Source organism: Apodemus sylvaticus, chromosome 14 (assembly GCF_947179515.1).
Source record: "Apodemus sylvaticus chromosome 14, mApoSyl1.1, whole genome shotgun sequence".
In the NCBI taxonomy this organism is placed as follows: domain Eukaryota; kingdom Metazoa; phylum Chordata; class Mammalia; order Rodentia; family Muridae; genus Apodemus; species Apodemus sylvaticus.
Window position 1 is genome coordinate 45076919 of NC_067485.1, and position 11602 is coordinate 45088520.

At 44.3% G+C, this 11602-nt stretch overlaps 1 protein-coding gene across 1 annotated transcript; it reads right to left on the reverse strand.

The window, feature by feature from the left end:
- Window positions 1-4844: 4844 nt before the first annotated feature.
- Window positions 4845-11405, reverse strand: LOC127664869 (zinc finger protein with KRAB and SCAN domains 4-like). The gene is made up of 3 exons (XM_052157105.1): window positions 10988-11405; window positions 9195-9342; window positions 4845-6465 (listed from the first exon to the last, which is right to left on the reverse strand). The coding sequence occupies exons 1-3, from the start codon at window positions 11402-11404 to the stop codon at window positions 5603-5605; spliced, it is 1428 nt and encodes a 475-aa protein (XP_052013065.1). The 5' UTR covers window position 11405; the 3' UTR covers window positions 4845-5602.
- Between the last annotated feature and the right edge of the window lie 197 nt (window positions 11406-11602).

Genomic DNA, 11602 nt, shown 5'->3' on the forward strand with positions numbered 1-11602 from the left:
ATGAGTGGGGAAAGAGAGAAGAGAGAATGACTATGAGAACATTGTGCATGGGCCACTTGGACTTTTAATGTAGCCACTCAATGAAACTTATATGATGAATTAAAGATGTCTAAGACACAGTACATGAAGTAAAACTGTTAACATGAATTAGGATCAAAAGCTAAATGATAGGAATGTCAGAAGGATACACTCAAAAATCCAAACAGTGGCAGTGGCTGCTGTGGGGCTGGGACTGAGGAGGGACGGCTGTGTGTTCATCCTTGACTCTATTGATTTTGGTATCATCTGGGGTTTTTAAAACCAGAAAGAATGTGATTTTTAAATGCTTTTAGGATAGGCATTTTCAATAGTATTTTTCAATAGTTAATGGTACTAGTGTTTTCTGTTTAAACTTTGTATGCGTTCCATATATACATGAAATTCAGATTATGAGATCCAGTACTTTCAAGAACCGAATCTCAAAAAAGCCCAAGTTGGTACCTCTGTGGCCATGAAGAATTAGAACTCTGGGACTGAATATCCTAGTCCAACTGTGACTGTTTCAGTTGAGTCCACTCACGAAGACTGGCCAAATAGCAGCTTTCACACCATGCCTTCATTCCTACCACGGCTAGGTAATCGTGCCAGGGCCTGCATCGTTGTCCCATCCTGGTTTCTCTGTAGTGAGTTCAAGCAATAACCTTTAGGAAGAGGCTGCATAGAGGCAGCAGGAGAGGAGAGGAGAAGCTTTATAGTCTTGCTGGGGGTTGGGGGAGGGGGGAGGCAAGTGTATCACTTCATGTGGTCCTAACAGCCAGATAAGCATTGAGTGGACTAGTTTTCCCAAGAGCAACAAGTAAGCAAATGAATAATAACTCAAGGATTTGGAAAAAATACATAAGACTGTTTAGTTAATTACCCAAATTCTTAATAAGAAAATGCAGGGGGGAAGAAAATACAAAGCAGGTAATAGTATATGACATCTTTTTGTGGGAGTTCAGCCTGATCTACATAGTGAGTTCCAGGCTAGACAGGTCACATAGAAAGAGCCTGACTCAAATAAATACATAAATAAATTTAAAAAAAAAACAAGAAATAAAAGAAAATGGATAGGTTATGTCTCTTGTTCGTTGAAGAAAGTAAAAAGAATGGTCAACTACTCAACACAAAATTCCTAAAAATTATTTAATAAAACGTGAAAAGGTGCTTTTTTGTACTTATAGATTGCAATGTCTAGAGTAGTAGGCTCTAAAAACACTTTTCTGTACAGAGAAAGCTTTCTCTCTCCTCTACAGAGAAGCTTTAAGCTCAAAAGCCAAAACAACAACAACAACAACAACAAAAACAAAATCCCAAATGCTTCTTTGTTAATATGTTACACTGGCACCAAGTTTTCTGATTTATAAAAAGGTCTTCACAAACATTTATATAATAGCCAAGCAAACCAAAGACAAAAAGAAAATAAGCTGAGTAGCCCATGAGAATTTGAATGTTGAAGTTTTTATTGTCATATAATTTACTTTAAATCTGCTTAACTTTTATACCATGTCTCAACTTGTCTTTGAACCTAGAAAAATATTGAAGGAGGAAAGGACCTGGCTAGTTGCTTCATGACGACAGCATAAGTAAGAAAAAATAATTAAATGCTAGATAGATTCCATGGGTAAGTCTAAAGAATTTTAGAAGGCTAAATTAGTTTTAATTAGGCCTAAATGAGGAGATAATGAAGGCAAGGAAAGATTATAGGACATCATTAAAGGGAGAGCCCTTAAGTTTTGAAAGTCAGAAGTCAGCCCGAGACTTCCAAGCAGGAATTGGAAAATGGCGCTGTGGGCGGACAGAACACCATGCTGGCGATTTGCTGAAGCATGACATCACTTCACAAAAACGAAGCTGAGGAGAGGTATCAGTCTTCAGGAAACACAGATGATCTGGATGAAGTATGGGGCTCTCATAAAAACCTTACTTCTTATGATTAACCCACAGCACAGCACTTCCCAGTTTCATACGGTGGGGTACTTAGCATTCAAGATTCTCAAGCTGCTTCCTAGCAGACATATTTCCTGATAGTCCTCAATGGAATTTTAATACACCCTTACCCATCACTTACTATTCTTCCATTTTCAACCTGCAAAGCAGTTTTGAAGACATAAATAATAATGATAAATATGTGGTGTGAATCTTCTGGCCTGGTGGAAGTTTTAGCTTAGCTGGCATAAGCCTTGATTCAGTTTGAAACAATGAGGAGAAGGACACAAAATGTCCTCAAGTTTGGCAAGGACCAAGAAATGGGAAAAGCGAGAAGTGAGATGCTGAGTGTTATTGTCTATCTTTGCCTGACTGATTTCAAATCACCTGGCAGACACAGTTCTGGGCATATGTGTGAGAGCGAATCCAGAGAGTTTTAACCTAGAAGAGAAGACTCAACCTGAACATGAGTGGCAGCATCCCACAGTCAGAGGTCCAGGAATGAATTAAAAGGGAAAAAAGTGGAAGCAAGCTAGAACATCAGCACTGATCTTTGTTTGCTTCTAGAGCACAGACCCAGTGCAATCAGATGTCTCACATTTTGCCTGGGTGTCTTCTACTACCAAATCCTGCATGGCTATGTGCAAGAGATGTCCTAACAAAGTTTCCCACCCCTGGAACAGAGCCAGGGGCATGGGCCTCCGTGAGTGTTGACAGTTGCTGGTGTTCAGAAAGCATTCGTGAACTACAAAAAACCACCAAGGAGCCTATTCCAATGTGATTGCATTAAGGTCTCTTTATTACAAGTTTCAGCTTGGGCTGTCTCTGATGCAGGAGAACGGGAGGAGCAGCCCTAAGCTTAGCACCAGGCAAGCATTTATAGAGACAAGGGGGTTTCTAGCCTGGCACACATCTGACCAGGGAGTCATTATGGCCTTTAACATAACTGGCTGGTGCCGGGAGCCAAACCACAAACTTAACTTCTGCTTTCCTCCTGATTGCTGATTGTTAAAAACTGAAGTTTCAGAGGCAGGTTTGTAATCTGGAGGTGTAAATTTGATGGGAATAACCTGGAAACTGGTGCTAGGTACCAGCTTGTTAGTTAACTTGAGTTCAACCTTAGATCACGTTCTCTAAGATGGAGTCTGAACCCAAAAGATTTAGTCTTTCACTGGGTATGAGGATTGTTTGTATAATATACAGATTAACTTTATGTTCCTCCTTCAGGAAATATTCTCCCTGCCAAGATTTTCACGGAATGTCCTCTCTGCCAAGGTTAATGACTACATGATAACCAGTGACAGCATGACTCCAGGAGACAAGAGTGTGTCTATGTCCTTAGCAAAAATGGTAAATACTGTAACCTTCAGGGAAGCCCTTATGGCTGTGGGAAAGAACTCTGAAAACATGAGTTCAAAAATATATAATTTCTCAATCATGCAAAACATATGAATGCAATATGAATTATATGAGGGACTTCACAGACCAGCTGCACTGTGAGCCAGCTTGTCAGAAAGATATTAAGGAAGGAAACAAAGAGATTTGGGGACTGGTAATGGCAGGCAAGATCCCATTCAGCTAAGTTAATTGTTTGTGCTTACAAAGGCAAGCAGATACCTGAGTTCTGGATTAACCTGGGACAGAGAATTCCAGTCCAGGGGAGGTGAAAATGGTGATCCCACCCGGCTAGCTTATTGCCTGGCTTACAAAAGCAGGCAGATCTCTGAATTCACTTACCTGTATTTTTTTTTTCATTTACTTGCTGTCCTTTTTTAATAATCAAGTGGCTAAGGTCACAAAATGCTGATTCGTGGGGATAATCAAAAGGGATCCTAGAGCAAATGACTGTATTGGGCTTTGGTGTACAAGAGAGAGCTACCCAGAGAGAACTACTTGAGAAGAGAACACAGTTCTTTAAGATTTTTTTCTAACAGGATTTCTGATTTTAGTCAGAACCCCTCCCCCCAATTTTTTTTCTAGTAGCTTTTCTGATATTGGTTGGAAAAATCCAAGAAATTTTTCTAGCACTAGAGAGCTGTCTCTAGCAGAGAACTGTCCCTAGCAGACAACAGAGCAAAGAGCTATCTACAGAGCTATCTGGAGAGCCATCTTTAACAGAACACAAGGCTGTCAGCTTGTACTGCCCTCCCACCCCCCAGTTGATTGATAGTTTCTTTCACCATTCCCAAAAACACTCCTTCCTCAGGACCCCCGACCAAGCCAAGGCTGATCTTTGGCACTCCACCATGACATATTGTCTCAAACTATGAGCTCAACCAAACCATTCCCTCCTTAAATTGCTTTTCTTGGGTTTGTAGTTACAGCCCTGAAAACAGTAACCAATATCTTGAGCATTGTTGAATTGACATCATCTGTATCATTTGTTGTGCTGGATAGTTTTATGTCAACTCAACACAAAACAGAGTCATTTGGGACGAGGGAACCTCAACTTATAAAATGCTACCACCAGATTGACCTGCAGGGAAAGCCTATGGGCCATTTTCTTGATTGATGACTGATGTGGGAGGGCCCAAGTCACTGTGGGTGGTACCACCCCAAGGCTGGTTGACCTGAGTGCTATAACAAAGCAGGTTGAGCCAGCCATTAGGCACAAGCCAGTAAGCAGCACTCCTCCACAACCTCTGCTTCGGTTTTGACTCCAGCTTCCTGCCTTGTGCTCCTGCCAAGTGATGGAGTCTAAGTTTAAACAAACCCCCACTCACTCACTCACCCCAGGTTACCTTCTGCCATAGTATTTTTCACAACCATAGAAACCTAGCCAAAAATTTTATCTCATGAAAATAAGATGGATTTTTATTTACCTAACTGAAAACTTTCACAGTAAAAAGTAAAAAACAAACAAACAAACAAACAAACAAACAAACAAAAACCCTAAGTATGCTATAATGGAGTTTGTTTGTTTGTTTGTTTGCTTGCTTGCTTGCTTGCTTGCTTGCTTGCTTGCTTGCTTGCTTGCTTGGACAAGAATGTCTCCCTGTATCTTCAGAAGTTGCTCAAGGCATTCTTACCATAATCTATCCTCATAAAGTTATATGGAATCTCCTACTCAAACTCTGTAACACTGGGTACTTAGCATGAAAACTGTAGGGCTGACTCAGATTGTAGAACCTCAGCCAATTAAATGCAAACACAGGTGGTCCAAGTTAGAACTTCTTCAGAAATCTAAACACAGATTTTAAGTTTTGAAGGACATTTCATCAGTCCCTGTATTAAATGTTTACTAGCACCTATATACAAGGCACTGTAGAGAAGCTAAGACCTCAGGAATCTGACTAAACATAAAAGATTCATGTTGACAAGCAAATAGTAAAGAAAGTACACTCCAAAACCTGGAACCACCCTTTCAGGAGAAAAATGTGCTGGCCAAGAGTGACTGTTCTGGAAGTCCCTGTAAATCCAAACAGTGGGAACACTTCATCTGTGCCTCATCCAGAGAACACCTCCATACTCTCTACTAGTAAGTTTCATTCCAGTTACTTTTTAAACAGAAGAGATAATCCACCTCAGCCAAACTATAACATCCAACACTGGACAGTGTATATTAACAACACCCTCTCTTCTTCAGTTAGTAAGGGCTCCAGGTGTCTTCAGCTCACTGGCAAGTGCACACCAACTCTAGCAGGTGTACTACAATTCACTGTGAGACAATTTTTTTCCCCACATGGCTTCTCTGATGTTGAACAAGGTATGAAGCTCGGGTAAAGCCCTTCCCACATGCATCGCACTGGTGGGGCTTCTCACCAGTGTGAATTTTTTTATGTTCAATAAGGCTTCTACTCCGAGTGAAACTTCTCTCGCACTCACTGCACTGATAAGTCTCAGGAGCTTCAGCGGCATTGCCCTGGCTTGCCACCCTCCTCTGGCCTTCCCAGGCCTTGCCATGCAGAGGCGTCGGAGCAGTTTTATCACCATGGATCCGCTGATGTCTCAGGAGATGTGAGCTACGCCTAAAGGCTTTGCCGCACAAGGTGCACTGGAATGGCTTCTCGCCTGTGTGAATTTTGTGATGTTCAAGGAGGCTGCAGCTCTGAGTGAAGGTTTTTCCACAGTCATCACACTCGTAGGGCTTTTCCCCAGTGTGGGTTCTCTGGTGCTTGATGAGGTTTGAGCTGTGACTGAAGACTTTGCCACATTCTTCACACTCATATGGCTTCTCACCAGTGTGAACTCTCTGATGAATGACAAGGGCAGAGCTCCCAATAAACGTCTTCCCACAGTCTTCGCATTCATAGGGTTTCTCACCAGTGTGGATTCTCTTGTGTTTGGTCAAACCTGAACTCTGAGCAAAGCTCTTCCCACATTCACGGCAATAGTGCCGCCTGTTTGCTGTGGCAGTCTTCTGTGTTGTCTGTGACTTGCCTTCCTGCTCACTGGCTTCTGCACCTGTAGGAATCTGGACAGCGTCTTCACCCAGGAAGCACACTGTCTGCTCGGGCTTTTGTTCTGTGTATTCCTCAGCTCCAGACAAGTCCCTGACCTTAATCTGCATGTCCTGACCTGAAACATAAATGCCAGTAATTGTGAATTATGTTTTGCAAAGGAGAACACTCCAAGAAAGCTGGCGAGGAGGCAAACGTTACAGAGCTCTCTGCATCCCAAGAACAAATATTTAAATGCAGGAATAAGTGGAGCAGCAGGGATGCTGGTGAAGAAAGAATCCTGACAGGACTCAGGATTAAACAGAGAGACAGGAAATGGCGGGAAGGTAAGGACCGAGACCAGGAGCCTCAATGGACAACCGGTCAACAGAATTCCTAAAAACCATTTAATAAAACATGGAAGGTTTAAAGTTTGTGTACCTTTATAAGTTCTTTTCACTGTCTAGAATAGAAGGCTCTAAAAATATTTTCTGTATGCCTCTTTTTTTCTACAGAAGCTTTAGGCAGAAGCCTAAGAAGGGAGACGCTGTCCCTAAGAACAGGAAGGCTGAGATGCAAGCCTAAGATTAGACCGGAAAGGTAGGACAACAACGACACAAGCGGCAAGTAAAAGTATTTCTGAAACGTGTTATAGGAAAATAAGGAAATACGAAATCCCAGGGACTCACCGGCCAGTCAGGGGCCCCTGCCCTTCTCATTCCAGGCAGAGACGGTGTTTCCTACAACAGCGGACAAGGGGGTTCTACACTAAAGGTGCCATCAAGGAATTCTGTGGCTTCTGATGCCACATTGCCCTCTGTGGCTTGCCAGTCACCTCTAAGATCAGGGACTATAGGCAGCATCTAAGCTCACTTCTAGACTCCCGGACTCTGCTGCGTGACCCACTTCCTGAAGTGTCCCCCAGCCTCCCTTCCTGCCAGGGTGCAGACTGGAAAGGGAGCAGCATTTACTGAGCATTTGTGTGAACAAGACTCTTCCTAAGGATTGAATCTGCTTCAACTCACTTAAACTGGCCAGAATTCTGGCAGCATGGAAAACAAAGGCAGTCAGGAGGTTTTAAGAGTTAAACAACTGGTCACTTACAGGACTCCAGCGTGGTAATTCTGAAACCTGGCACACAGCAAACTGCTTCTGTGAGTCAAATAGCTTCTAATACACAAAGGAAAAGACTTTGGGGGCAGACAGTGCCTGCCAGGTTTTTCTTAGGAAACTAGGATACCAAAGCTCTCCTGCCTTTCATCTCTGAGATGAATCTGCTCTTCCCACCAGGTGAGAGGGTCAGCAGCTCCTAGAACAGCTAATCCCACCAGGACCTCTGTCTCATACTCTCAAACTGAGGTAGCCGCAAAGGCACATGCAAACTGATTAAAGGGACTCCTAAAAGGAGGTAAAGTGACTTAAGACACACCTCCACTTCCACGGAGCTCTAACCAGGCACCGGGGTACATGCCTGTAATCCAAGCACCTGAGAATCTAAACAATGAAGATTTCAGTTCATGTCCAGCCTGGGCTATACTGAGAGATCTTGTCAAAGATCAAAACAGTCAAAGGTAAGAAATATGGCATGCATTAAGCTGAGGTCTTTCATATGAACATACGAATAGTAAAAACAACTACATACATGACAGTAAGTATTTTCACATGATATATAAATGGACCAGGACATGAAAACAAGTTTCCAAACTTCTAAAGGTACATGGCTTGCATTGTCAAACTCAAAGTGAAGGCTCATTGCATTAGATTTATTTTAAATAAAATAAAACCTGGGTCTTAGGTGAGAAAAAAAAAATCAGGAGAAAAAGTCACCAATATTACCACACCAGACACTGATGACTTCAAGCAAGAAATGAAAGACTGAATGAATGTGAAAATCCAGGTTGTAAAATCATCATATTAATATCCCCAACATGACCAGCTGTATCTGTCCCCTTCAACTATAAATCTTTGAGGGCAAAAGCCTGGTGTTCATGTCCTTCACTGAGAGTATACTCTATTATAATTTAAGAAGAATAAGGGTTTACTGGTGACAGAGCCCTTGCCTAGCATGGACGATGACGCCCTCAGCAGGAACTTAACATCGCCTAAAACAAACAAAACAAACCACCTAAAGTTATTACCGAAAATTTTTTAAAAAAAACCTTGAATTTACATTTCCTGAATTATACTTCAATAAATAAATAAATAAATTAATGAATGAATAAATAATCCACCAATAAAGGGCCTGAGCAAAGCACTGGGTTAGGTGCGGTCTGAGAGCACAGAGAATCCTCCGAGGCAGCCAGAGAACAGAAAGGGCCTCTAAATGAACCCCAAATAAAGATTGCTGCAGCTAGGAAATGATGAGGCACTCTGAGTCTAGTGTGAAATTAGGAAGACAGTGGAGAACTGTAGAAGAAAAACTGTCTTAGCCATTATTCTATTGCTGTTCTATTTCTCTCCTAGCATGTGCAAGGCCCTGAATTGGATCTCTCTCTCTCTCTCTCTCTCTCTCTCTCTCTCTCTCTCTCTCTCTCTCTGTGTGTGTGTGTGTGTGTGTGTGTGTGTGTGTGTCTGTCTGTCTCTCTCTGTGTGTGTGTGTGTCTGTCTCTGTCTTTCTCTCTGTGTGTGTGTGTGTCTGTCTGTCTGTCTCTCTTTCTCTCTCTGTGTCTGTCTGTCTCTCTCTGTCTCTCTCTCTCTCTGTGTGTGTGTGTGTGTGTGTGTGAATCCCTCCTTCCCCCTATCCATCCATCCCTCCCTGGTCCCTCAACATGTCTCTCTCTCTCTCTCTCTCTCTCTCACACACACACACACACACACACACACACACACACACACACAAACATAGTCACTCACTAACCATATGCTCACCTCTGGCCTGTAAGGGTGAACACTCCTCAGATTCATGCTTGAAGAGAGACTTCTTTGCCTGGGAGTGGCTACCTTGTGAGTCCCGGGATGATGTCACCACTGCCACCTTGCAGCAGAGAAGTTCGCGACTCCATTCCCCAGTTGGGACCTAAAAGTCATTCATGTACTTTTATTTATTCAATTAAACATTCCAGTCACACTTTGTCTGAGGACTACGTTATCAGACACTGATTCTAAGGGCTTCATGAAAATAGTAACTCATGGGAATGCAGAGCGCCCGGTGAACTCTGGCACTGTCTGGGATTTGGTAACTGGAAGCCGAGGCCCAGCTTGAGCTGCTCACCCTTGTCTTGCAGCTCCTACGTAGCAATGCTGTGACGGGAGCTCGGGCAGCTCAGCCGCAGCGCCTGCAGATTAAGCACAGCTTTGCTTCCTTGTTCTGTCCCTCCATCATTACGAAGCTGATGGGAAAATCTACGAAATGTCAGCATTTCTCTAAGTGCATCCTCCTTGGAGTCTAGTCTCCTTGCCGACACTGATAGTAAGTCGATGCTCAGAGTTCCCTGCATCTTTTTCGGAGAAGAAAATTCTAAGACTTGACTTCCCACCGTTAGAGAGCTCAGGACAACAGCTCCAAGTCTGGAACCTTGGTCTCCTGGTCACTGGCTAGAAGACTCTAACCTTGTATCCTCTGACACAAGGACACTGTGGCTGCAGAGAAGAACTCCCCTAGAACAGGCCAAAGCGTGTCTACACATCACGCCAGTTCATGTGACCCTCCACTATAGCCAGAGCTGCTTTTCTATGCAGTAAGCGGCAGTTAATTCAGAGATTCATAACTGGTCAAAGAGCTGAGAATAAATGCCTGTCGAGTGCTCATCCTCAGATAGGGCATCGACATCAGCCCCTGGCCCCCAGGGCTCAGTGACCCTCATAGACAGAACCGAGACATGTGATGCAAAAGGCTGCCTTCTGGGAAAGACGTGCTTATTGACCCATGAACTCCCTGCTGCTGTGGTTACTGCACAAGATCAAGACAACACGATCAGCCAATGGCTCAGCAAGCGGCGCTCATGGAACTTGATAGTTTACAAAAGGGCGCAATGTATGAAGGGGAGAAGGGACGTGTGGTGGCTGAGGGAAACTGGAGCGGGGTTGTTGGTGAATGTGAGGGAGATGTATTGTTGATGAGTATGAAATTTCAAAAAGAATTTTGTTTTGTTTTAGGTCACAAGACGGAGGTCAAAACCACCCTGTTTTATACCAAACTCTTAAACAAGATATACAAGAATTTAGATAGAAAAAACTCTCTTAGATTCTAGGCTCTAAGAAAACTGGAGAATTCCCCTTCTCTGTCAATGGGAGAACTACAAGGGTGTGTGTGTGTGTGTGTGTGTGTGTGTGTCATAAGCACCCCAGTACATCCAACAAGCCACCGCAGATGCTGTTACATGTGACAAGCCAAGAAAACACCTACGAAGCCATTTGTGCCTGTTGCCACTGTGCCCAAACCTGTCCTGTGTTTTATTCAACACAAGAGTAAAAGGTACATATATAATCTTTCACCTCTCTGCTCGACACATTCTACCCTAGCTTCACTAGGACTGAGTTCTTCCACAATCCTTTGCTTTTCCTTTATGCGATTAACTATTCTGAGGGGCCCAGGTCAGTTCGCTGGTTGCCGCAGGTTCCCAGCATAGACAGACTTGGAGGGCTCTAAGCAATGCCTCCCTTGGGTCTTGCTTGAGGTTTCTGAGAGGCACGGGGCATGGGTCTAAACCTGTTCCTTCTACCTGTGGAGGTGTGTCATCCAGCTGCCTGTCCAAGTACTCCAGCAGCGCCACCACCTCCTCCCCGCTGTCGGGGTGCTGCTCGCGCACCCAGGCCTGCAGCTCCCCTGGCAGGATGGTCAGGAACTGCTCGAGCACCAGCAGCTCCAGGATCTGCTCTTTGCTGTGCATGTCTGGGCGCAGCCACTGTCTGCAGAGCTCGCGGAGCCGGCTGAGCGCCTGCCGGGGTCCGGCCGCCTCTGGGTAGCGGAAAGCGCGGAAGCGCTGGCGGGAGCGGTCAGGCCCAGGACTGCCCAGCCAGCTGGCCTCCTCTGCCAAGGGGGAGGCCTCTTCCTGTTCCACTTTCACCACTAGAAGCCCAGTCCCCTCTTCTGCAGATCGAGCGTTTAGGGCTACGGGCGTTCCGGGTTCTCTAGCCATTCTGTGCCAACTCCGGGCTCCCGCTAGCTGCAAGCTGGATCTGCAGAAGATTCTCACAAGATTGGGATTCAGAATGGATCTGTCTCCTCCCTCCCCTCGTGCTCCGCGACACCCAAAGGCACAGCTGCAGAGGTATCACCTACGATCCTGGCCTATACGGAGTCACTTCTGCACTCCACCCTAAACCCACAATAAATA